The sequence below is a fragment of the Eschrichtius robustus genome, chromosome 7 (genome assembly GCF_028021215.1).
Source record: "Eschrichtius robustus isolate mEscRob2 chromosome 7, mEscRob2.pri, whole genome shotgun sequence".
Taxonomy (NCBI): domain Eukaryota; kingdom Metazoa; phylum Chordata; class Mammalia; order Artiodactyla; family Eschrichtiidae; genus Eschrichtius; species Eschrichtius robustus.
In genome coordinates, this window is record NC_090830.1 from 5754627 (window position 1) to 5782309 (window position 27683).

A 27683-nucleotide genomic window follows, 5' to 3' on the forward strand; every position below is an offset into this window, starting at 1 on the left:
CACAGGACAGAGGGCTTCAGAGGCCTGGTGGGGGAGGGGAGGAGGAGAAACACATAGGATCAGGCCAGCCAGAAAGGGGTAAAGGCACCAGTGATCCTGGGTTCCCCAGAAGCAGACCCCCAACCAAGGACCCAAGTGCAAGTGGGGTATTTGAAAGGTGATCCTAGAAAACACAGGCAGGAGGGCAGGGGAGGGAGGCAGGGAGGCTTGAGGATGAGTACGCCCCGTCCTGCAGGTGAGCACTGCGGGCACCTGGAGCTCAGCCCTGCGGGTGGGCGCATTCCAGGAGCCAGACAGGAAAATCATCGTGGAACCCTCCGACTCTAGGACACTGAACTGCTATTGTATGGATACATCAACTCCTTGTGAGTAGAGAGTTGCTGGTTGGGGGAGGGGGCAATAACCCCCAGGCACTCGGGCACCTGGGAGGTGGCAAAGCAGGTGCCAGGGGCCAGAGGGAGGCCTCAGTGACGACACACGTGTTGCAGTGAGTCCTGGCGTGGTCAGCACGGGGAGGTGTTGTGGTGTCCTGCCAGGGTCGGCCTCAGGACAGTTCATGGAGAGGACAGCCTGTGAACACCCACCAAGGTGGCCCAGGCAAGCCCAGCAGAGACAAAGGCTGGGAGGAGGAGTGGAAGGGGCGGCTGCCTGGTGCTCAGAGGGCCAGGACAAGTGTCTGTGTGTGTGCAGGGTGCTGCCCCATCCAAGGAGAGTGGGCCACCAGTTCCCCAGGGGGCCCAGCCAGGCCACACCTGGCCTCGCTTACTGTAGTCATGCACGGTTGCCCGCACAAAGCTGCCGTTGGCCTGGGCCAAGGTCTCGTTGGGCGAGTGCTCTACTCGGAAGGTCTGGAGGGCCCAGGCATCCCCGGAGAGCAGTGTGCTTGTGTACCGTCTCAGGAGCTCCCCGGATGCTGGCACCACATCTGCATCGAAGACACGTAGTGTGGCCACAACAGTGCCCTGCAGAGAACAGGGGGTGCCAGTTAGGGCCCTTAAAGCCAGAGACCATGGGAAGGCACATGCCCCACGAGTGGACCAGGTGTGTGCAGTCAGAGCTGGCTCTAGGGACAGACTGACCTGGGATCAAGTTCCCTGGGGCCCCTAGTCAGCCTGCCCCAGTCACCCTTCCTGGGCCACTGCAGCTCACCTGTGCAACAGGTGTGACAGGCATCTACAGACTCTCCGTAAGGATGGATTAGAACACATGCCCTGGTGCTCTGCTGAGGACCTCATCTAGGCCCCCATAGAGCAGAGCAAGCACTCCTACTCTTCTCTGAGGAAACCAGGCTCCACAAGGTGGAGGCGTTAGCTCAGTGTCATAGACTGACAGACAGCAGACCTGGGATCCAAGCCCAGGTATCCACCAGAATGCTCTCCTCCGAGCATCTTAATGCTCTCCTCCAAGTCTCTTCTGTACACCAGGCTGGAGAGGGTCACGAGGAAGGTTCTGAGCAAAGTCACAGGGCATCTCTGCTCTCACTGCTAACCAGGCTCCCCAATGTCACCACGAGGGGGTCCTGCCAGGCTCATGAGACATTCCCCTGTGTCATGTGCCTTCCTCTCAGCGGCTCATCCGCCAAACCTGCTCTTGGGGTGCCCAGAGAAGCAGGCAGTGACAACATACTACGCTCCCACCCTTCCATTGCTCCTGCTGGCCTGCCGGCTGCAGGACAGCCGGGGCCCAGCAGGTGGCAGTCACGCTCCACCTACGTGGATCAGAAAAGGGTGGGGCCGGGATGGGGCGCAGGGAGATCCCTGCCGATGTCAGCCCTGGGGCCCCGCCCGCGGCGTCAGACACAGACTGGGCACTCAGGGCCCCCGGCCTCCCAAGGCAGGGGTCAGCTGGGTGCCGGTGGGGCTGGCCTCCTCTCTCCTCCTCAGCTCTCCTGGACACCGACAGAAAACCCCGACAGACAGACTGATGGACAAATGAAAGACGAATAGCTAGATGGACGGTCAGCCACACGTCTGGATGGCTAGAGGAACCGCTGAACAGACCGAGGAATAAATGGCGGATGGAGGAATCCAGACACCGAACAGAGAGACACCAGACAAGCACCAGACAAACGGACAGGCACCTCCTTCCGCTTGAACTCCACGACGGCGCTGGCGGTGTCGACGCCCCCGAGGAAGCTGGGCGCAGAGTCGTCTTCGTCGTACACGGTCACGGGGAAGGGCACCATCACCTCCTCCTCACGCGCGCCGATGCGCACCGCGCACGTAGCCACCAGCTCATACTTCTCCCGCTGCTCGCGGTCCAGGGCCCAGCGCGTGCTCACCTCCAGGCTGTCCACAGCGCAGCGGAAGGGCAGACCCTCACCTGCGCACCAAGCAGACCAGGAACCCCGGGCTGACCCCCGGGCCGGGGAAAGGGTGAGCTGCCTTCCTCAGGGGCCCACCGGGAGTGGCGGCACGGGAGGGGGTCCTGTGGATGGAGCTGGGGTGCCTGCTGGCCCTGGGCCCTGGCCCCTCCTCGGTTCCACAATGGGGCACGGCGCTCCAAGCACAGTTTGCAGTGAAGACTGTGCCCTGAGCTGCACTGTGGCTGCAGCCTGCACGGGTGCTGATGGGGAACAGAGGGACCAGGAGGCCTGCATCAGGCCCTCATCCTCATCACCTAGGAGGGCTGGTCACACCCCTTCACACACCTTGCCTCTGCTGTGGGGAGGGCTGGCACCAGCTCAGCCCAGAGATTCAGCTCCCAGCATTTGCTGGTTTCTGAAAAAAAAAATTTAGGAATTTTTTTTTTTTTTTTTTAAATTATGGAAGCGGTATGTGCTTATTTTAGAGAATGTGAGAAATAAAGCTATTCCACCACTTGGAAACAAACATGGTGGACATTTGGTGTGATTTTATATTAACACAAAAATATTTCCGACTGCCTGGTTTGAATCCCTGTCCTATATACAGGACAGGGATTGTGTGGCCCAAGGCTGGTGGTTCTGTCTCTCTGTGCCTCAGTTTCCTCACAGAAGAGGAGATGATGAAGGCAAAAGTGTCTGTTCCCTGCCAGACACTGCTGTACGTTCAGTGACTCACGTGTCTTCCCACAACCCGATGAGGGAGGACCGCTAACAACAATACACTCTTCAAGCCAAGCCTGTCCTGGAATTCATCCTCCAGAAATAACCCAAAAAAGGGGAAAGGCTGAAGGCTTTAAGGTCAACACTGACCACCCCACAGCCAACCACGGGAGGGCTGTCAACTCCACTCAGTGGGAAATCACATCAGAGCCACACATTACATGTGAATTATACATGTGGGAAATGCTTATCACGCAAACATTTCCCTCTATTGTTTACAGTTACAAAAAACCTTTCTTTTAGCGAAAAAGGCAGCTAAATCATACACTTTGCCGGCAATTCTGCATAAAGACATCTATCCCTGCTGCAGGATAAATGAAAAGATGCTGGGAGAGTGTGAGTGACTACTTTCCTTACGCTACTGAGATTTTCTTCAACGTTATTACCGGGTGTATGCCATCAACGTGGTGTGAATCCAGGTTCTACTTACTAGTAAGTCCAGCTTTTAAGTGTCCCTTTTGAGTCCCAGTTCCTCGCCTTTAAATGGTTTAATGGCACCTCAGCTGCCTTCTCTCATCTCCACTGGGATCCAATTCCCTTCCCCTCCCCACATACGTGCTCTTGGCCTCCCCAGGGCCATCTTGTGGCAGGACCATCTTGTGGCAAGGTCCACTGTCCTTGCGGCTACTCAAGCAGAATCCTGGAACCAGGCTTGGTCCCTTCTTTCATTCAACACCCCACATCCAACTCACCAGGATATCCTGCAGGATCCTCCTTCCAAGCATGCCCACAACTTGCCTGCTTCTTGTTGCCCAAAGGTTTCCACTCTCACCCCAGACCTCATCCTCTCACTCAAGGATTTCTCCTGCCTCCTAATTTGTTTCTCTGCTTCCCCCTAAACCATCCACCCCAAATCATTTCTAACACAGCAGCCAGACTAAGCTCTTAAAGGTAAGGTATGTCCTGTCAATGATCCCCCGTCCCAAACACCTTCCATGGCTCCCCAGTCCCTCGCCAGGAAGCCCTGCCCCCTCCCTTGGAACTGCTCTGCCCTCAGCAGCCTCCGCCCTGCCCTGCGGTTCACTGCACTCCAGCTACATGGGGCTCCCACCTTGGGGCTCTTGAAGGGGCTCACCCTGCTTGCCTGGCACCCTCCCACCTTTGCTCCAGTGTCCCCTTTTCCCAGCCACCTGATGTGAGACAGTGGTCTCCACCACTCCACACCCTCTCAGCTTTTCATCCCACCTAATCCCTTCAGAGGCCACCCAATTTCCTTAGCACGTTTGTGGTCTCCATCTCCCACGGGATGGAAGCTCCAGGCAGGTGGGATTTTGGCCTGATTTGTTCACTCTCTCATCCTTGGTCCCTAGAACAGTGCCTGGCCCATGGCAGGCGTACATGAGATACTCGTGGACTTCTGAATGAACGGATGACGGGGTGGTGCAGAGTAAACTCGATGGCTTGTGTATGTAGAGGGACCGCAGCGCCGTGCCTGGCACTCAGCAGGCACCGAGGAAGGCTCCACGCGGCGGGCACTCACCTCCCAGAAGCCGGTAGGCCACGCTGACGTTGGGGCAGAGGAATTGCACAGGCAGCAGGCGGAACTGGTGGAAGGTGCCGGGAGGCCTGTTCTCCCGAATGCGGAAGGAGAGGCCCGTCTCGGGGAAGCAGAGCTCCCGGGGTTTGAGGGCACCGCAAGCCGGGAAGGAGGTGTTGATGATGGAGAAGTACACTCGGGCACAGCCCGGCCACTGGCACTCGCCCTCACGAAGGGACGCGGGCGACAGGAAGACCTGGAGGTAGACGGTGAGCAGCGGGAAGCCACCGTCTGCAGAGAGAGAAGTCAGGCCCGCCGGGGGGTCAGCCACACCTGCCCGGCGGCGGGGAACGGAGCAGGGAGGGGGCAGGAGCTCGGGGCTGGTGCAAAGCCCAGTCCTCACCAGGGTCCACAGGGCTCCTCTGGGCTCTCTGGCCCGGCCGCCACCTCCTGGGGGTGCCTCACCGGCCCACCTCTCTTGTTATTCAGGTCTCAGCTCAAATACCCTTCCTCAGGGAGGTGCCCTAAGCCCCAGGTCTAACACCAAGTGGAGAGCTTCCCCAGGGAGGGCTCTTGCCCCGCCCCTTTCCCCAAGGCAGTTTCTTTTTTTTTTTTAATTTTTAAAAACACTTTCATTTATTCTATTCTATTCTATTTTTCTATCTTTGGCTACGCGGCTTGCGGGATCTTAGTTCCCCGACCAGGGACTGAACCCGGGCCCTTGGGAGTGAAAGTGCAGAGCCCTAACCACTGGACCACCAGGGAATCCATGTCCCCACCCCCGCCCCCCAGGCAGTTTCATTGTCTTCGTAGACACACACTTCCTCAGCACCTAGAGAGGGGATTTCTGGCAAGTTTCAGCATGGAGGCACCACAGCAACTCCCCCTCCAACTGGTCTGGATCTCAGCTGGGGTCGGGGGCTCCTCCCGGGCCCTCTATCTCAGCCCTGGGGAAGTGGCGGCCCCTCACATATTCATTCATTCTCTGTGCTTCTTACTAGCCTGTCCTCCGTTGTGCCAATCTCCTGCCGTGGTTAATAATTCTCTAGACAAACTTTCCCTGTTCAAATTACTGATTTCTCTCCTGACTGGACCCGACAGGTACCCGAGGTCACTCTCCAATCACGAACAGAACAGGCCTCCTACGAAACTCAGATCCTCAGCAAATTCCACCCTGGCCTCCACCCCAGTGGCCCTGGTTCTTCAAGTTCCCCACTGGGGTCTCGAGATGCAGACGGTGGCAACTAAGTGTGTGCAGAACCAAGACCTATGTCAGGTGCTACCTCCTCCAGGGAGCCGCCTGGGGTACCCTGAGCGGGGGGCATCTTTACTTGGGGACCCTGGCTTCACTTGGCAGATGGGTGCGGTCATTCTGCCCCTGCCGGGCAGAGCCGCCCACTCTGTGTTCCCAGGCATGCCGCCTGTCTCTCAGCGCACACGGGGGCTCGGGGCCGGTGTGAGGGTCCAGGGAGGCCATGTCTACGGTGGAGGGGCTCAGAGGGGGGCGCTACTGGGTGTGTGGTCACCATGTGGTGCCACAAGGCACAACTCTGCTCCACGACCCCTGCTCCCCGCAAGTCCCAGGGTCCCACGTGGCCTACACTCCAGCTCGGACCTCTGCTCTGAGGAGTTGGCCAGGCCTTCTTCCTGCTCCACTTCCGTCTCTGGCACCAGGCCCAAGTCCCTGCCAGGTGTCAAGGGCAGCTTGCTGCTGACTTCCCTGGTGGCGCAGTGGTTAAGACTCTGTGCTCCCAAAGCAGGGGAGCCCAGGTTTGCTCCCTGGTCAGGGAACTAGATCCCACATGCATGCTGCAACTAAGAGTTCGCATCCCACAACTAAGGAGCCCGCCTGCTGCAACTAAGGAGCCAGTGAGCTGCAACTAAGGAGAACTGGGAGCCACACTTTCCGTGGGAACTGCTGCTTCTCCAGCAAGTTGCAGACCATTTGCTAAAGCAAGATCTTGGGAGTTTTCTCCTCTTAACTCCTCTCTCACAACCCCAAATCCTTGTTAACCCAACTGGAAAAGGCATCTGGATCTGGAGAGAGCACCCAAATCCTTCACATGGCTTCTCCAAAATCCAAACAGCCTCAGAAGGCCTAAGGGTCATCAGTGGTCCCCAAGCTCACCCTGGCTCCCTCACTGGCTGCGCACAGAGGCAGGCCAGCCTCAACTCACTCTCTCCACTCTCACGCAGCAGGAGCCATAGGGGAGCCACCCTCGGTGTGATGTGTGCTGTGTGAGGCTAAGGCGAGGGCGGGGGGTGGGGGCAGTGAGGTGCGTAGGGGTCAGGGCTGCTCCCTTACTGCGGATGCTGAGCTTCTCCCAGGAGCTGTGGTCCAGGCTCCGGTTAAGGTAGAGAAGCCCCGTGTCCTCCTGGATACGGACCCAGTCGTTCTCGTGCAGCCGCGTGCGGTAGGCGCCGTAGAGGTGCTGGCCCAGGCGGAAGCTGGGCACCTCCTCGGGGACGTCTTGCAGGGCGTGGACGTAGAGCAGGGGCATGCCGGCTGGCTGGTCCACGTACAGCTTCTCCCAGTAAGCATCCCTTGAGAAGTAGAGTCCCAGCGGGGCTGCAGGAAGCAGGGAAGCACATGAGGGAGGGAGGGAGGGAGGGAGGGAGGGAGGGAGGGGTGATGACGGTGATGACAGAGCCCAGAGCAGGCCTCCTAGGCAGACCAGTATTCCCCAGAGGCTTTATTTCACATTTTTAAAAATTGGAGTATAGTTGCTTTACAATGTTGTGTTAGTTGCAGCTGTACAGCAAAGTGAATCAGCTACATGTATACATATATCCCCTCCTTTTTGAATTTCCTTCCCATTTAGGTCACCACAGAGCACTGAGTAGAATTCCCTGAGCTATAGAATAGGTTCTCATTAGTTATCTATTTTATACATAGTATGCAAAGTGTATATATGTCAATCCCAATCTCCCAATTCATCCCATCCCCCCATTTTACATTTTAATAATAGATTCTTTGTGGACCAAAAAAGAAAACTTCACTAATTTAAAATTCTGATCTTAGTAGGTCTTTCTCATCTGTAGTCCTAAGTACATCAACACACAATTATCTATATAGCTAAACACTAGCTGAGGGACCTCCCTGGTGGCGCAGTGGTTAAGATTCTGTGCTCCCAAAGCAGGGGGCCCGGGTTCGCTCCCTGGTCAGGGAACTAGATCCCACATGCATGCTGCAACTAAGAGTTCACATCCCACAACTAAGGAGCCCGCCTGCTGCAACTAAGGAGCTGGTGAGCCACAACTAAGGAGAACTGCGAGCCACAAATAAGGAGCCTGGAAGCTGCAACTAAGACCCAGTGCAACTAAATAACTAACTAACTAAATAAATAAATATTAAATAAAAAACACTAGCTGAAAGTACACCGCTTTAAAACAGAAAAAGGAGGAAGTGAGGCAGCTTAAAACCGTTGCAAAATCGTTCTCGATTACCCAAGTTTGATAAGCAGGTGAACCACTCAGCTGGGAGCTCACCCAGGCTTCTGAGCAAATCACCTGGAGCCAGAGTTTTCAAGTGTACAAGACGCTGCCAGACAAGCAGGGCAGGCAGGAGTCACCAAAGATGAACACAGCACTAATAAATCTTTAGCTAAAGTCAATCACACTCCTACCATATGACCCAGAAATTCCACTCCATTTATCCAAGAGAAATGAAAACATATGTCCATCAAATGACTTATTCACAAATGCTGGGGTTATTCACAGAGCCAAGAACTAGAAAGAGTCCAGATGTGCTCCAGCGGGTGAACAGATAAGCAAACGGTGGTCCATGAGGGCCACTGACACACATGACAGCCTGGACGGATCTCACAGACATCCTGCCAAGTAGAAGGAGCAGCATGAAAGAATCACATGGCACGGTTCCAGACTGATTTTAAGTGACAGAAATCAGACTGGCTACCTGTTGGTGGCGGGGGAGGCAACACACCAGGAAGGGCAGGAGGCATGTTCTGGGGAACATAAAGGCTGTGTATCCCGATACGGGCATGGCTCACACAGGCACATCCATTGGTTAACAGTGTACAGCCAAGATTTATGCACTTCAACCTATGTAGATTTTGCCGAAACTGATCGCCAAGGGACTGTGGGTAGAGCTGTAAATGCCACAAGGAAGGCGGATGCTGACCATGGCTGCGCTGGGTGAGCCCACGGGAGCCCTCATCCTACTAACTCTGCTGACTTTGTGTATGTTCAGCATTTTTCATCACAAAAAGTTTTAAAAAACAGTAAGAATTTTTTAAAAAAAATAATTAATTAATTAATTAATTAATTTATGGCTGTGTTGGGTCTTCATTTCTGTGCGAGGGCTTTCTCTAGTTGCGGCAAGTGGGGGCCACTCTTCATCACGGTGCGCGGGCCTCTCACTATCGCGGCCTCTCTTGTTGCGGAGCACAGGCTCCGGACGCACAAGCTCAGCAATTGTGGCTCACGGGCTGAGTCGCTCCGCGGCATGTGGGATCTTCCCAGACCAGGGCTCGAACCCGTGTCCCCTGCACTGGCAGGCAGATTCTCAACCACTGCGCCACCAGGGAAGCCCCTAAGAATTTTTTAAAAGGTGGATAAATGGGCAAGCAATGCTTAAAAAACCTGCAAATGCTTAAAACCTACTCTACGAAGCACAAAAATGTACCAACGCACAAAGCAAACATGAGAAACACTGTACTTGTGTGTAACCGATTTCTCCTTTCAATTGGTTTGTTTCCACCTACATCCCGCTTCCCTTGCAGCCATGGGGGTGAGTGGCCGGTCCACTCCGCACCAGCAGAGGAACCCTGGGTCTGCCTGGGTCCTTGAGGACTCCCTTGGGTGTGGGAAACAATCAAGTGCCAGGTGAAGTCAGGTGAAGAGAACAGGCGAGACCTTTTGGATCCCAAAGTGGTAAAACAGTAAGAAAACTAGAAGGCTGCTTGCACTGTGGAAGGTTTCCCAAGGATGACCTCAAAGGCAGCCAGGCTGGGAATGCCAACTTGGAGGGAAGTGTGCATTCGGTCCTGCCGGCCCAGTGCCCAGTGTGGGAGCTGCCCTGCCAGACAGGCCTGGACCACAGAGCAAGGGGGAGAGGGAGAGACCAGGAGAGAAACAGAGGGAGAGGGAGGGAAGGAGCGGAAAGAGAAAGGGGATCAGGTGAAAGGGGGAGAGGAAGGGGGGGAAAGAGAGCGATGCTCTGGCTAGAGCCAAAGGCCTGGCCCTGCACACCCCGCACTAAAGACAGAGATGGAGGGAAGGGGGCTGCACGCCTGGTGCTGACCTACTAGACCTTCAGAAATCTGCTCCCTAGGAGCGCTGTCCCTGGAGTGGGACCCAGAGTTACTGGGCCTCTGCAGGTGCGGTACAGGGAAGGGCAGGCTAGGACCTCCAGGAGCCAGCCCTGTGCCCTGAGATAGGCTCTGTGCTGTGGCCTTCCTGCCCTGCAGCCTCTTGGGGGAGGATCCACCCCAGAGCATCACACTGCCTGCCATCCAAGGGGGAGGCAGCTCAAGGAGCCGCAGGAAGAAGTCACGCTGGGGAACTCTGGGGAGGGAGAGCTGAGACACTGCTTCCCCCACCCTGGGGTCTCGTTGGCAGAGACCACCGGCAGGAGCTGCCCAAACGTGGCTGAATGCCACCCTCCTGTCCCCACACCCTCTCTACTGGCCCAAGAAGACACAGGCTGCCCCGCAGATGCACTCAGGGCTGACTTCTTTGGGATTTAGTAGCTGATGCCCACAGAGAGGCAGGCAGCTCAGAGGGCTGTGTCAGCCCCAAACGGCCACAAGACTGGACTCTTCCCTGCTCCTGTTAAAGGGCAGCCAATGGCACCGGCTTGGAGCAGGCCTTTTGCAAGCCGGGCCGAGTGATGGGCCACGGCTGACAGGTCCTCCCACACAGCTAGGATTCACTCCACAGGCTCGAGCTTCCCCGGAGAAGCTCATAGTTTGGGGTCCCGAAGAGGATCCTACAACACTGCCCATCACGGCTCTTTTTTTTCTTTTTTCTTCATTTGAAAATATCTTCTTCCAATTTATGACTTACATATTGATTTTTTTTTTTTTAACGTCTTCATCACTGCTCTTGAGACAAAGGCAGGAGTACTTCCTGTGGTGTCTCCTCATCCAACAGGAGAGGAGAGTCACCCAACGGGAGGGGAGGGACAGCCGCAGACGGGTCCCTGATGGGGCTCGTCCCCCACTAGGAGCGTGCTGGAGCCCCACCGCGCCGCCTGGCAGAGTAACCCTGGGTCTGTGCTCCTCACAGAAATCAGACGGGCCCCCAGCCTATGGCAGCACCCTGCCCGGGAAGGTCGAGTCTGGGAAGCCAGGTTCAGAAGGGGGACAGAACCAGGCACAGCTCTGCTGCCCCAAGACAAGGGCCTGAATCACGACAGAGCCAGGCTTCCCTTCCCTCCAACCCACAGTCCACGAGGCTGCGAGTCAGAGGGTCTAGTGGGAGCTCTGGGGTGGGGGGTGGACGGGCAGGGGGAAGGGGCCCGGAAGCTGCTGCTCACTGCCCCGTGGACAGGAGAAGAGAGGGTCTCCCTTCCCTCTACCACCGCCTTCTCCAGAGGACCTGGCCCACCGCAGCTCCCCACCGCCTCGCAGCGGTGTGGTGTGCAGTGAGCGCAGCCGGCTGGACCGACAAAGTGCAAGGCCAAGCCCCCCCCCGCCCCCCAACACACCGACCCTCCATTTTCTTCGCAATCCCAGACGGAGGTGCCAACGGGACCACTGCTTTGCAAACAGACACTGAGGAGGGAACAAAAGCTGTCTGAACGCTCAAGGACACACACACAGCCAGCCAGAGAACTGGGATTCGGACGGCAGTCTCTCCAGCAGCACACCCCTGTCCGGCCTGCTCAACCCCACTTCACAGCAGGCCAGGCCCTGCAGCCACCGTACCCACTGCCCCGCTGAGCCCTGCGTGGTGACCGCAAGTCAGCAACACCAGCCTGCAGTGGAAGGCGGTCCCCGACGGCTCACCTTCTCTTGGGAAGCTTGCATTCCCGGCCACAAAGAAGGTGAGAGACTGTAATTCCCAGTGGGTGACAGGGTGGTGGCCTGGTGGCAGCCCAGGCTCGTGACACCACGCTGGGTGGGAAGGGGGCTCAGCCAGGGCCAGGGCCGCCAGCGTCCTCCTCACCCTGGCAGAAAGGCGCGCACCGACCGCTAGTGATCTGGGATGCTGCCAGCGGGTCCCGTCTCACAGAGCTGCAGGCAACTCCGCCGGTGGGGAGCCCAGGGTGGATGTTGGTCCACAGACAGCACACCGCCAAGGGCAGCCTGTGTCTGCCAGCCCGCTAGGCCACCAGCTCTCCGTGGTCTGCCAGACCCCTCCGTGGAGAGGTGAGGTCTGCGTTCTGGCCCCCGGCGTACCAGTGAGAGTGTGCTGTGTGATGACTGAGCCTACGTCAGGAGAGGAGCACAGCTTTTGCCGGCTCATCCTCTGGGGACAAACATGCACACACCCCGGCCCCGGCCAGCTGTGCAAGAACCAGCTGCCCTTGGAGTCACCGGGGGGGGGACCTTACAGATGGGTCTGCTGTGGCGGGGGGAGATGCATGCCCCACCTGCCAGGTAGGCAGGAGCAGATCCAGAACGGGGCTCCTCCTCCGGGGCCCCCTGGAGTGCATGCACTTTCAATGGTCCGGGGTCCGGGAGGTAGGAGGGGCCCGAGCTCCCGGGAGCCCCTACCTCCAAGCTGGTCCAGTCCCCACCATACAGACCACATGTGCAGGACAGAATGGGCCTTGCCCGCTCTCATCTCACAGAGCCAGGCCCTACGGGATCCGTGTGGGGCTCAGTCGGTTGCTGCCTAAAGGGATTTGTGGGCTGGGCAATGCTTGTGAGCAGAAACAGACTTAAATGCACTTAAAATGCCTCCCAGGTGGTCCCTGCTCAGGGCATGGCTGCCTTAATGCTCCTCCTTGTCACAAACACTTTTAGATGGAAAAACACATACTCCGAGGTGGGGAATGAGGACGTGGGTGCAGGGCTGGCCTCAAGGGGTGTAGCCTGGGGAGACCACAGGGCCCCATGCTTGGTTTAATGCTCTGCTGTCACTGTCCTGAAATCCTTCAAAATTCTAGAACAAGAGGCCCACATCTTCATTCCACACTGGGCCCCACAAATGATGCGGCCAATCCCAGTGGATGAATGAGAAGAGCCTGGGATGGGCCGTCGCGGGTGTCCAGTTTCGTGGGGCTGTGCAGCCTCTGCAGAGTGGTGGCCTCCTCCGGACCTCGCTTTCTTCGACTGTGAACAAGAGGAGGGCAGGCTGGGGAGAGGAGGAGCAGCCGGAGCAGGTGCAGACAGGGCGTACCTTTGCACAGGTACATATTGTACAAAGCTCTCACTTCGGATTCACAATCACCGTGTGCAAATCCCTGCACTGCCCCATTTCACAGGTAAGAACACTGAGGCTGGGAGGTGAGAAGCTTTCCCAAGGTCAAACAGCTGGAGATTCTGCATCTCGGGGTTTGGTACAATGGCTAACAAAGTGGTGGTGGAAGTCAGGATCAGGGCAGACGCTGGTCCCGCTGGGAAGCCCAGGGCCCTGCCAGCTGACCACTCCTCCCTGCCGGCATCGTTTTGCCAGGAAGGGCTTCCTGGCCTGTGAGCTCAGACCTGCCTCTGGTGAGAGCCTCCCCTGGAACTTCAGGCAAGTCAACACAGCAGGACTTGCAAAGCCTGTCCCACCCATGCCTTCCATCCCTGAACGTCACTGGGTGACAGAATTCTCCCACCACACAGGTTCATGTTTCTGCCTGGACAGGTGATGGTCCGCATCACCTCGAGGTTCTGGTTCCTCAGGTTGCCCCGGCACCGCAGCAAGGGCTGAGGAGCTGGTTTCTGCTCACACAGGAGGGGCGGGTCCCGCACTGCTCATGACACAACTGCCAAAGGCCCAAGTTGCTGCTCGCGTTTGGAGAGACCCCAAGAACCTTCACGGCGTGTGCGTGTGTGTGTGTGGTGTGTATGCCCGGGCATGCAGGAGGTGGCAGAGGCGCATGGGTCCAAGACCCCATCTGCTCCCACCCTGCCCCACCCCTGCAGGGAGAAGATGTGGAACTAAGGTTCAGTGGGGGTGAGGTGCTGCTCTGTTCCGAGCAGGGCCTCCTTCAACATCTTTACAAGTAGAGTGACCCGGGCACTGACGCTCTCATTCGGTGCATGCAGGCACCAGCCTTCTTGTACCCTGGAAAGGCAGCTTTCAACGTTCCATACCTGGCTGGGATGTGTCATTTACTTGTATTTGGATGCAGACAGAACGAGGCCCAAGTCCCCACCTCACTCTCGTTCATTTAACTCTCCACAAGCTCAGACGTGCGTGCACACTCACACAGGCACTCTTACCCGCACTGGTCACAGGGGCATACGCTCTCAGACGTGCACGGGATGCTCTGAGCACCCTCCTTTGCGGTGGAGGATATCGCAGGTGGACAAGGGTTTCTGGTTGTCATCCCTTGCTTCTGCGGCACAGGGTGTGGGGACATCCTCTGGGCTCCACCTCAGTCACATGCCAGACGCACACCGTCCCCTGGTGCCGGCGCAGCCCACACCCTTACCCCGCGATCACCTTCCCACAGCTTCCCAGACCAGACGCCTCTGTACGCCCGCTGACAGCCTCAATTCCCCTGTGCCTGGAGGGTCGCCTCCTGCTAGCCTGCACAACCTAGCCAACTTCTCCACGTGCAGTGGGCTGTGACCCCAGCCTGGGGAGGGGGCCCCTTCCCTGGGTGTCCGCCCTTAGCCTGAGGTTGGCCCACAGAGCTCTCCTACACTCACCACTGCTGACCAACTCTTATGTTAACCTCTCCTGGTTCCTTTGCTGTATGGGTACTGTCTCCTGACTGGACGCAGAATGATACACACACATCTCCCTCTTACATATACACTTCTTATCTCACACGCACGTGGTTACACACTCTCACATTGTTGCACACTCACCCCCCCTTCCCCATTCTCTCGTTCATTTAGTGAGACACACTGAGCCTGCCCAGCCCTGACTGTAGGCTCACCTCACCAGCTCTCCTGATCAGCCCTGGACATCAGGGGCCATACACAGCTCCCCTGAGGTTCCCTCGACCTCCTCGCCACCCTCAGTGGAGGATGTGCTGCCATCTGACCATGCCAGGCCAGATCCAGGCAGTTACTTCCTAACCGGGTGCCCTTGGCTAATCAGAGGGAGTCACACTCACCGTGGTCATGGACACACCCAGGGCCCCAGACAACTAGAAATGTCCTAGGACTACACCTTGAAAGCCAGAATTTGGGGCTCTCAAGAAAGAAAAAACATTGTGAGATGGTATGATCTGGGAACCGTGTGGGGTTACAGCAGTGCCTGAATCTGTGTGCAAGGCAGGCCCTTCCTGCAGAATCCACTCACCGGGCAGCCCCGCTCCTGCCCTTGATGAGCGCCAGATCATGCAGATGACAGTTTTATTATGGCCCAGCAGAACCTCCTTAACAGACGGTTTCCTAATGCCATCATCTTCACTGGGAATGGGAACCAGATCTCGTGGACTCCTCCCCGGGGGGGAGGGCCCTCCCCCTGCGGGCCTGCTGTCCCCGTGGGGGGGGGGGGTCCCTCCAGCCCCAAGGCCCAGACAAGGGTGCTTGGCACCATCACCCTCTCCTCGTCCACCTCACGCCCCTCCTCCCATATCCCGTTCACGTTTTCTCTTTATTCCAGTTGAATATTTGATACGTACAAAGTATATTTTGCAGAACATTTATGCCGAAAGTATATTCTGTGACAAACATCCATGAGCCCATGGCTGACCTAACTGGACACTTGGCATTGCTGCTGCCCCTCCCATGCCCTCACCTTCCACCTCATCCACTCACAGCAAACGTGAATCTGTGTCTGTGTTTTTCTTATCCCCCTCCATTTTAAAACACTTTTACCTCATTCTATTTTTTTTTTGGAATTTTTGAATTTTATTTTATTTATTTTTTTATATAGCAGGTACTTATTAGTTATCCATTTTATATATATTAGCGTATATATGTCAATCTCAATCTCCCAATTCATCACACCCCTGCCCCGCCACTTTCCCCCCTTGGTGTCCACGTGTTTGTTCTCTACATCTGTGTCTCTATTTCTGCCCTGCAAACTGGTTCATCTGTATCATTTTGCTAGGTTCCACATATATGCGTTAATATACGATATTTGTTTTTCTCTTCTGACTTAGTTCACTCTGTATGACAGTCTCTAGATGCATACACGTCTCTACAGATGACCCAATTTCGTTCCTTTTTATGGCTGAGTAATATTCCATTGTATATATGTGCCACATCTTCTTTATGCATTCGCCTGTCGACGGGCATTTGGGTTGCTTCCATGACCTGGCTATTGTAAATAGTGCTGCAATGAACATTGGGGTACGTGTGTCTTTTTGAATTATGGTTTTCTCTGGGTATATGCCCAGTAGTGGGATTGCTGGGTCATATGGTAGTTCTATTTCTAGTTTTTTAAGGAACCTCCATGCTGTTCTCCATAGTGGCTGTGTCAATTTACATTCCCACCAACAGTGCAAGAGGGTTCCCTTCTCTCCACACCCTCTCCAGCATTTGTTGTTTACAGATTTTCTGATGATGCCCATTCTAACTGGTGTGAGGTGATACCTCATTGTAGTTTTGATTTGCATTTCTCTAATAATTAGTGATGTTGAGCAGCTTTTCATGCGCTTCCTGGCCATCTGTATGTCTTCTTTGGAGAAATGTCTATTTGGGTCTTCTGCCCATTTTTAGATTGTTTGTTTGTTTTTTTTAATATTGAGCTTCACGAGCTGTTTATATATTTTGGAGATTAATCCTTTGTCCATTGATTCATTTGCAAATATTTTCTCCCATTCTGAGGGTTGTCTTTTCATCTTGTTTGTAGTTTCCTTTGCTTTGCAAAAGCTTTTAAGTTTCATTAGGTCCCATTTGTTTATTTTTGTTTTTATTTCCATTACTCTAGGAGGTGGATCAAAAAAGATCTTGCTGTGATTTATGTCAAAGAGTGTTCTTCCTATGTTTTCCTCTAAGAGCTTTATAGTGTCCGGTCTTACATTTAGGTCTCTAATCCATTTTGAGATTATTTTTGTGTATGGTGTTAGGGAATATCCTAAAATCATTCTTTTACATGCAGCTTTCCAGTTTTCCCAGCACCACTTATTGAATAGACTGTCTTTTCTCCATTGTATATCCTTGCCTCCTTTGTCATAGATTAGTTGACCATAGATGTGTGGGTTTATCTCTGGGCTTTCTATCCTGTTCTGTTGATCTATATTTCTGTTTTTCTGCCAGTACCATATTGTCTTGATTAGCTTTGTAGTATAGTCTGAAGTCAGGGAGTCTGATTCCTCCAGCTCTGTTTTTTTCCCTCAAGACTGCTTTGGCTATTCAGGGTTTTTTGTGTTTCCATAAAAATTTTAAGATTTTTTTTGTTCTAGTTCTGTAAAAAAAAAGCCATTCGTAATTTGATAGGGATTGCATTGACTCTGTAGATTGCTCTGGGTAGTATAGTCATTTTCATAATATTGATTCTTCCAATCCAAGAACATGGTATATATCTCTCCATCTGTTTGTATTATCTTTAATTTCTCTCATCAGTGTCTTATACTTTTCTGCATACAGGTCTTTCGTCTCCCTAGGTAGGTTTATTCCTAGGTATTTTATTCTTTTTGTTGAAATGGTAAATGGGAGTGTTTCCTTAATTTCTCTTTCAGATTTTTCATCATTAGTGTATAAGAATGCAAGAGATTTCTGTGCATTAATTTTGTATCCTGCAACTTTACCAAATTCATTGATCAGCTCTAGTAGTTTTCTGGTGGCATCTTTAGGATTCTCTATGTATAGTATCACGTCATCTGCAAACAGTGACAGTTTTACTTCTTCTTTTCCAATTTGTATTCCTTTTATTTCTTTTTCTTCTCTGATTGCCGTGGCTAGGACTTCCAAAACTATGTTGAATAACAGTGGCGAGAGTGGACATCCTTGTCTTGTTCCTGATCTTAGAGGAAATGCTTTCAGTTTTTCACCATTGAGAATGATGTTTGCTGTGGGTTGGTCGTATATGGCCTTTATTATGTTGAGGTTGGTTCCCTCTATGACCACTTTTTTATCATAAATGGGTGTTGAATTTTGTCAAAAGCTTTTTCTACATCTATTGAGATGATCACATGGTTTTTATTCTTCAATTTGTTAATATGGTGTATCACATTGATTGATTTGCATATATTGAAGAATCCTTGCATCCCTGGGATAAATCCCACTTGATCGTGGTGTATGATCCGTTTAGTGTTGTTGGATTCTGTTTGCTAGTATTTTGTTTAGGATTTTTGCATCTATGTTCATCAGTGATATTGGTCTGTAATTTTCTTTTTTTGTAGTATCTTTGTCTGGTTTTGGTATCAGGGTGATGGTGGCCTCATAGAATGAGTTTGGGAGTGTTCCTTCCTCTGCAATCTTTTGGAAGAGTTTGAGAAGGATGGGTGTTAGTTCTTCTCTAAATGTTTGATAGAATTCACATGTGAAGCCATCTGGTCCTGGACTTTTGTTTGTTGGAAGCTTTTTAATCACAGTTTCAATTTCATTGCTTTTGATTGGTCTGTTCATATTTTCTATTTCTTCCTGGTTCAGTCTTGGAAGGTTATACCTTTCTAAGAATTTGTCCATTTCTTCCAGGTTGTCCATTTTATTGGCATAGAGTTGCTTGCAGTAGTCTCTTAGGATGCTTTGTATTTCTGCGGTGTTTGTTGTAACTTATCCTTTTTCATTTCTGATTTTATTGATTTGAGTCCTCTCCCTCTTTTTCTTGATGAGTCTGGCTAATGGTTTATCAATTTTGTTTATCTTCTCGAAGAACCAGCTTTTAGTTTTATTGATCTTTGCTATTGTTTTGTTTGTTTCTGTTTCATTTATATCTGCTCTGATCTTTATGATTTCTTTCCTTCTACTAAATTTGGGTTTTGTTTGTTCTTCTTTCTCTAGTTCCTTTAGGTGTAAGGTTAGACTGAGATTTTTCTTGTTTCTTGAGGTAGGCTTGTATTGCTATAAAATTGCCTCTTAGAACTGCTCTTGCTGCATCCCATAGGTTTTGGGTCATCGTGTTTTCATTGTCATTTGTCTCTAGGTATTTTTTGATTTCCTCTTTGATTTCTTCCGTGATCGCTTGGTTATTTAGTAACGTATTGTTTAGCCTCCATGTGTTTGTGTTTTTTACGTTTTTTTCCCTGTAACTGATTTCTAATCTCATAGTGTTGTGGTCAGAAAAGATGCTTGATATGATTTCAATTTTCTTAAATTTACTGAGGCTTGACTTGTGACCCATGATGTGATCTATCCTGGAGAATGTTCTGTGCGCACTTGAGAAGAAAGTGTAATCTGCTGTTTTTGGATGGAATGTCCTATAAATATCAATTAAATCCATCTGGTCTATTGTGTCATTTAAAGCTTGTGTTTCCTTATTAATTTTCTGTTTGGATGATCTGTCCATTGGTGTAAGTGAGGTGTTAAAGTCCCCCACTATTATTGTGTTACTGTCAATTTCCTCTTTTAGAGCTGTTAGCAGTTGCCTTATGTATTGAGGTGCTCCTATGTTGGGTGCATATAGATTTATAACTGTTATATCTTCTTCTTGGATTGATCCCTTGATCATTATGTAGTGTCCTTCCTTGTCTCTTGTAACAGTCTTTATTTTAAAGTCTATTTTATCTGGTATGAGTATTGCTACTGCAGCTTTTTTTTTTTGATTTCCATTTGCATGGAATATCTTTTTCCATCCCCTCACTTTCAGTCTGTATGTGTCCCTAGGTCTCAAGTGGGTCTCTTGTAGACAGCATATATATGGGTCTTGTTTTTGTACTAATTCAGCAAGCCTGTGTCTTTTGGTTGGAGCATTTAATCCATTCACGTTTAAGGTAATTATCGATATGTATGTTACTACTACCATTTTCTTAATTGTTATGGGTTTGTTTTTGTAGGTCTTTTTCTTCTCTTGTGTTTCCCACTTAGAGAAGTTCCTTTAGCATTTGTTGTAGAGCTGGTTTGGTGGTGCTGAATTCTCTTAGCTTTTGCTTGTCTGTAAACTCTTGATGTCTCCGTTGAATCTGAATGAGATCCTTGCTGGGTAGAGTAATCTTGGTTGTAGGTTCTTCCTTTTCATCACTTTAAATATATCTTGCCACTCCCTTCTGGCTTGTGGAGTTTCTGCTGAGAAATCAGCTGTTAACCTTATGGGAGTTCCCTTGTATGTTATTTGTCATTTTTCCCTTGTTGCTTTCAATAATTTTTCTTTGTCTTTAATTTTTGTCAATTTGATTACTATGTGTCTTGGTGTGTTTCTCCTTAGGTTTATCCTGCCTGGGACTCTCTGTGCTTCCTCAACTTGGGTGGCTATTTCCTTTCCCATGTTGGGGAAGTTTTCGACTATAATCTCTTCAAATATTTTCTCAGGTCCTTTCTCTCTCTCTTCTCCTTCTGGGACCCATATAATAAAAATGTTGTTGCGTTTAACATTGTCCCAGAGGTCTCTTAGCCTGTCTTCATTTCTTTTCATTCTTTCTTCTTTATTCTGTTCCACAGCAGTGATTTCCACCATTCTGTCTTCCAGGTCACTTATCCGTTCTTCTGCCTCAGTTATTCTGCTATTGATTCCTTCTAGTGTATTTTTCATTTCAGTTATTGTGTTGTTTATCTCTGTTTGTTTGTTCTTTAATTCTTCTAGGTGTTCGTTCTTTAATTCTTCTAGGTCTTTGCTAAACATTTCTTGTATCTTCTTTATCTTTGCCTCCATTCTTTTTCCGAGGTCCTGAATCATCTTCACTATCATTATTCTGAATTCTTTTTCTGGAATGTTGCCTATCTCCTTTTACCTCATTCTTGGCAGGCACTTTTGCTGGGTAGAGAATTCTGCAGGACTGTTATTCTGTCCTTCAAAGACATGTTTCCGCTGCCCTGCTTCTGAAAGCTCTGTGCTTGTTCTAATTGTCCCTCCTTGGTGTTCTCTCTTCTCTCTGTTTGCTTCTAGGACCTCCTGTGTTTGATGCTCTCCAGTTTCACTCCGATTAGCCAGCCTGCTCACCCCCATGCAGCTTTCCTCCTTCTTGACTTATCCTCTGGGTGCTCTCTTTCCAGATTCTCCTCTAGCAAATGGCAGCCAGTCCCATGGCTCAAATGACTGCCTCTGGGCTGAGGACTGCCACGTTCACCAGCCCTGACCTCCTCCCGAGTGCTAGACGCACCTCTACCAACTTGCTCCATCCTCTCCCTTGTCTCAGTCCAGCTTAGAGAACCATGCAGCCTCCCCACCCCAGTCCAGGCACCATGCACCTCAGACTCGCTCTGAGCCCTTCCCTCTTCCATCCCTTACACCAGCCCACAGACTGCCCTCTGCCACCCCCCGCCCAAGCTGCTGTGCACCCTCACCTCGCTCACCTGGACAACACCATGATGCCAACCAGTCTCCCTGAGCCCACTCTTGACCCCATAGGCCACTTGCCCCAGAGCAGCCAGGGTTAGTCAAATCACATCACCTCCTGCTTGAAAGAACTGATAGAACAAACTAATAAATGAACCAATGAATGAATCAAGGAAGGAACAAACTAATACATAAATGGTTTCATGAACACATGTGGGTAATGGTTGGGCACATTTGGGAAATGGTCAGAATTGGGGATAGGAGGGGGGTGGGGCCAGGGAGGTGGTTCAGATCAGATCAGACTTGGCTATGACACTCTGGCTTGGTCTGGGAGCCACAGGTGGATGGTCAGCAGCAGGATGAGCTGGATGGAGCCTCGTGGATGCCCCTCCTGTGCTCACAAGGCTCTCGTGGGGCACGCAGCGCCCTTTAGCGCACTAGCCGCCTTAGTGAGGCCAGCAGTTGGCGTTGAGCAAACAGCCATGAGAACAGCTGCGAACAAAATCACGGACCCTGGCTCAGGAAATGACATACTGGTAACTGAGGAACACTGCCACTGGGAGACGTCAGGCAGAACATGTGTGCTCATTCACACATGTGCACGTGTGCGCGCGCACACACACACACACACACACACACACACGTGTGCACTCTCAGGCAGGGTCACCCTGCAATATGCTTCACACACCCTGTAATCTCAATGCTTTGTCCCAGCTGGAGGCTGGCTTTGCAAGGGACTGTAATGTAATTTTGCTCTTAGGAAAAAAGCACAGATCAGGGAAGGCTCTACTGAAAATAATGAATTTGGGGGTAAAGGGGATCCTAGTTTTTAAAATTAATTGTGGTAAAATACACATAACATAACTTACCATCTTAACCATTAGATGTACAGTTCAGTGTCATTGAAACAAATTCACATTGTTTTTCAACCATCACCACCATCCATCTCCAGAACTCTTTCGTCTTGCAAAACTGAAACTCTACACCCATTAAACACTAACTCCCATTCCCCACCTTCCTCCAGCCCCTGGCAACCACCATGTGACATTTTGTCTCTCACTCTGACTACTCCAGGTACCTCATATGAGTGGAATCATACAGCATTTGGCTTTTTGTCACTGGCTTAATTTCATTTACCATAATGTCCTCAAGGTTTATCTATGTTGTAGCATGTATCAGAATTTATTTCCTTTCTTAAAGTTGAACAGTATTCTGTTGTATGGATATACCACATTTGGTTTATCCATTCATCCACTGATAGACAGTTGGGTTGCTTCCACCTTTTAGCTATTGCGAATAATTCTGCTATGTACATGGGTATACAAATATCACTTTGAGACCTTGATTTTCAGTGTACACTCAGAAGTGGAATCGCTGGATCATATGGTAATCTTATTTTTAATTTTTTGAGGAACTTTCACACTGTTTTTCACAGTGGCTGCACCATTATACATTCCCACCAACAGTGAATAAGGGTTCTAATTTCTCCACATCCTTGCCAACACTTGTGATTTGCCATTTTTTTAAACATCTTTATTGGAGTATAATTGCTTTACAATGGTGTGTTAGTTTCTGCTTTATAACAAAGTGAATCAGCTATACACATACATATATCCCCATATCTCTTCCCTCTTGTGTCTCCCTCCCACCCTCCCTATCCCACCCCTCTAGGTGGTCACAAAGCACCGAGCTGATCTCCCTGTGCTATGTGGCTGCTTCCCACTAGCTATCTATTTTACTTCTGGTAGTATATATAAGTCCATGCCACTCTCTCACTTCGTCCCAGCTTACCCTTCCCCCTCCCCGTGTCCTCTAGTCCAGTCTCTACATCTGTGTCTTTATTCCTGCCCTTCCCTAAGTTCTTCATAACCTTTTTTTTTTCTTTAGATTACATATGTATATGTTAGCATACGGTATTTGTTTTTCTCTTTCTGACTTACTTCACTCTGTATGACAGACTCTAGGTCCATCCACCTCACTACAAATAACTCAATTTCATTGCCATTTTTTTTGACAGTAGCCAACCTAATGGGTGTGTGGTTATATCACACTGTGGTTTTGATTTGCATTTCCCTAATGATCAGTAATGTTGAGCATCTTTTCATGTGCTTACTGGCCACTTCTTCTCTGGAGAAATGTCTGTTCAAGTGCTTTACCCATTTTTTTTTTTAAAGTCTTTATTGAATTTGTTACAATATTGCTTCTGTTTTGTGTTTTGGTTTTTTGGCCGCGAGGCATGTGGGATCTTAGCTCCCCAATCAGGGGTGGAACCTGCACCCCCTGCATTGGAAGGTGAAGTCTTAACCACTGGACTGCCAGGGAAGTCCCATTTTGCCCATTTTTGAATTGGGTTTTGTTGATGTTGTTGAGTTGTAGTTCTTTATATGTTCTGGATAGTAACCTTTTATCAGACATATGATTTGCAAATATTTTCTCCCATTTCACAGGTTGTGCCTTTTCACTTTGTTGACTGTGTCCTTTGATGTTTTAAATTTTGATGCAATACAATTTATCTATTTTTTCTTTTGTTGCCTGTGCTTTGGTGTCATGTATGTTTTAAAGATGTGCCCACAACTCTTCCTTTAGAACCGAGTAAGAACAGAACCAGTAAGTTCTTGGCTCCATCTGGCAGCCCACCCACGCTGCCCTGGCTGCCTGCCACCGGCCGCCTGCCACCGGCCAGGTAAATGCCTGTGCACTGCAGGTTTCTGCTGTGGCTCCTGCCTTGGCTCACAGGACCACAGTACCCAGGTACAGGAGAGACCTGAATGGCTGAGGGGCTCACCATCCACTGGGAGAGGGCACACACAAGCCTGGCCATGTGGGCCCACCCTTAGTGCCAGACTCCCAGGGGTCCTCCATTTCCAATAGGCACCGACACTGCAGATGCTGGGGCATGCGCCCCCCCCACTGTAACTGCCTCAGCACACACAGTGGGCACAGTGCCCAGGGGCCCACACAAATGTTTTAGTTTATGTTAAAGTCAGAAGGAAGAAAAAAATGTAATAATAAGGACTGTGTAATAATAAAGCAGCCTGGATTATATTTGTCTTTATATTAATAGTCATGAAATATAATCCTACTTTTTCATGGGGAAAGGGGCCCACAGAGGTCACAGGGCCTGAACCCACAGTCAGTAGTCATGACGTGGCCCTGGCCCAGGCTCCAGAGTCCCCTCACAGAGACAGTGGAGTCCCAGGCCAGCTGAGTTTGGCTCAGAGCCCTTCCCTCTGCCTGTGTGGCCACACCTCCTCCCCACACGTGCCAAGGTGCCAACCCCAGGAGTACTGTGTGACCACTCAGTGCGCCCTGCCCAACAACTCAGTTCCCTCCTGCCTTCTCTGCACCCGGGGTTCAGAGGGCTCCCGGCCTCCCGCCTGCCCCGGGCAGCCAACACACACGCCTGTTCCCAGGTGTCTTTCTGAGCCCTTCGCTGGGCGTCCTGTGCCCGGCCCGATGCCCACAGCCTTGACCTGCAGGTCCCACTGTGGAACCCTGGCTCCGGGCCTCGTGCTAACTCTTCCCAGCCTCGCCCACGACCCCTGCGTATGTGGTCCCCCACCCCGTCTTCTCTCCTGGGCGAGCCCCTGCCCAGCTCAGCCCTCTCCCCCCACACCCCCAGCCATGCTGGCCTTTCCCCCCTTAACTCCCAGAGCACCGACCTGATGCTAAAAGAAGCAGAGACTGTAAAGACCCACAGGGCCAGCACTGGGCCTGTCTTGCTCACCGCTGCATCCCCAGAACCTTGCCTGATGCCTGGCACAGAGGAGGTGTGAAGGGAAGGTCTGGGTGGGCTCTAGTAATTTGACAGTCCACAGGCAGCTCACATACATACATACATACATTCATTCATTCATTCATTCATTCATTTATTTATTTATTTATGGCTGCGTTGGGTCTTTGTTGCTGCGGCGGGCTTTCTCTAGTTGCGGCGAGTGGGGGCTACTCTTTGTTGCGGTGCGCGGGCTCCTCATTGCGGTGGCCTCTCTTGTTGCGGAGCGCGGGCTCCAGGCACGCGGGCTTCAGTAGTTATGGCTCGTGGGCTCTAGAGCGCAGGCTCAGTAGCTGTGGCACATGGGCTTAGTTGCTCTGCAGCATGTGGGATCTTCCCGGACCAGGGCTCGAACCCGTGTCCCCTGCAATGGCAGGCGGATGCTCAACCACTGGACTTGCCACCAGGGAAGTCCAGGCAGCTCACTTTGAGAGCCAGCTGCCTCTGTCCATGGGTCCCTGGCTCAGCTCAGCTGTACTCGGTCACAAGCCAATGCCTCCTGCAGAGGGAATCTGACAGCTTGTCCCAGTCCTGATGCTGCGAATTGAAGCCTTTGTCTACAAAATCATCGAGAAAACTCTGGCCTCTGCAGGCGTACCCAACAGATGGCCAGCTTAGTGCATACACTGGGCACTCAATAAATGCCAGGGCTATCTTCTGCCCTGATGCCCAACGATGACACCAGTCACCATTAGTGCAGCCTTGATTCCAGTCGTAAATTTCTTCTCCCCCAAAATGCTGCCAGCAGCCCTCAGTGGGCAGCGTGTGCCAGGGTGGCCACAAGTCTGAGTGGCCTTCCTGGTCTGGCCTGGGCACCCAGCAAGGGCCAGCTGCTTGGGCCCACACACAAGGAGGAGCAAGCAGCCATCCTGGCACACACTGGGTGCCCGGGGCTCTCCATGCTCCTGCGAGCTCTGCCTCGTACAGAGCCCCCGCTCCTGCCTGCCTGGCTGGTTTGCGGCTTCGCACACAGCACAGCTCTCCGGGCCCTTCCCACCATCATCCCTCCAGCCTGAGCCCTCTCTGTATGGTCCGTGGTGGGGAGGGCAGGGGACCCCATGCGGGGGTGCAGTGTCTCCCCAGACGCCCGTCTTCCTGGGCCCTGGCTGGACAGGGTGGCCGGTGGCCTGTAAGAGCAGCTGGATGGAGGAGGAGAGACCTGAGGGCCAGCCCGTGCCTCAGACGCACCACCAGCCCTGCACGCACAGGCACCCTCCTCCACACGTGCGAAAAGCTCTGCCTTGCACACCTTGCCTGAGCTCTCGCTGTAGACCTCGCTCTCCCCATCCAACGCTGGGAAACGCAATTCACCTCTTGCCCTCAGAGTGGAACCGCAAGCAGGCCCGGGTCTCCTGACACCCCACCACGCCATGCGCGCAGCCCTCTGCTGAGTGGGGAAGGAGTCAGGGCGAGGCTGAAGTTCGGGGGAGTGAGCCGTGCAGCCGAGGTCTGCAGCCCGGCAGCCCGGGAGGCAGCAGCCCAGACTCATCCCCGGCACAGCCCAGACTCATCCCCGGCACACAAGCCACAGCCTTCCGCTCCCAGAGGCCTGGGGCCCAGGCTGCACCCAGCACGCACCCGGGGCCACCACCCACGCTTCCCCACCCGCCCAGGCCAGATGCAGAGGCCTCGCTCAGATGACGGACACTCCTGCCCAAATGTGATTTCCCAGCTGATGCTGAGTTAATCACCAGCCTCACTGGCAGTTCCTTCCGGCTTCTGTGCAAAGGAAACTGCCAATTAGGTTACAATTAATTTCTTACCCAGGGCAAGGCCTGGCTGGAAAAAGACTGGCCACCCAAGTGGCCTGCTGATGATTGTGTGCGGGTCACCAGGCTCTCTCGGCTCCAGGGCTCTTGTGCCCTGCAGCCCCAGTCAAGGGCGGGTGTGCCAGCCCTGGCTTAGGGGTGACGGGTCAGGACATCCCTGGCTTGGACCCTGGTGCCACTGCTTGGGCAACTGTCCCCCCTCACACCCAGCAAGGCACTGCGACTCAGACTTAAACCTGTCACCCCACCTATCTAGAGCTCCTCAAACAGAGGTGGTCCTGTCCATCTCTGCCCCTCCCCCAGCACCCTTCTTGCCCTTATTCAACATTAACCGGCGAGATTTCTACATTCTTCCCGAGAGGCCCTGTTCTAAGTGCTTCACGCACGTTGTCCCACTTAATCAACACGACATCTGCCAGAGGTAATGACGACAGCCAGAGGTAACAATGACAACTTTGTTTCCTGTCTTACAGAAGGGGAAACCAAGGCAGAGAAAGGCTACCTTGCCCAAGGCCACACAGAGAGTACGTCAGGACTTAAGCCGAGGGTCCCACCCAGGCCAGTGTACGTGGCCACCAGGCTCCTCTGCTCAGTGACGGCCGTGCACACGTGTGCGGAAAAGCCAGGGCACCATGACCTGGGACTCCGGGCCACCCACCCACCTGCTTGCTAACCAGGCGGAAAATGCAACCATAAATAACCATCCACAGCCTCCTTCAGCCTCCTCGAAAAGGCAGGAGTCCCTAAAAGCCCCTCATGTAAATTTGCTCTTTCACGTCTCAGTGAAATAGGGCGAAGGCCCAGGAAGGCATGACCAGGTGGGAGTTTGCTCAGCCAGCGCCCGCCTGACAGGCACAGACACAGTCACGGCTGCTGTGTGCGCGGGCGCCCATGGATGCTGGGGGCCTGACGTGCCCTTGCCCGCTGGACACAGAAGAGAGCCTTGAGGGTCCTTCACTCTGCCCCTGTCAGGTCCTAGTACCACCCTGAGAAGTGAGTCTAGATACAAAGGAGAGATTTCAGTATGACTTGCGGAAGCAGAGAGACAAGGGCAGAGGCAGGCCAGAGCCGTGCTCCTTCACTGCCTTGCTGTATGGCCAGCTCGGCATTCAGCCTCTCTGGGTCTGTTCCCAGCTGTGAACTGGGACAGGAACCCCTCCCTGGAAGCACTGCTGGGACAGA

The 27683-nt window shown here is 52.3% G+C and overlaps 1 protein-coding gene across 1 annotated transcript in view; it reads right to left on the bottom strand.

The window, feature by feature from the left end:
• Positions 1–27683, bottom strand: part of RET (ret proto-oncogene) — a 61004-nt gene that overhangs the window by 24271 nt on the left and 9050 nt on the right. Inside the window, 4 exon segments of the mRNA XM_068548830.1 lie at positions 767–962; positions 2081–2322; positions 4566–4853; positions 6868–7131. Of these exon segments, the coding sequence (XP_068404931.1) occupies positions 767–962; positions 2081–2322; positions 4566–4853; positions 6868–7131 (990 nt within the window).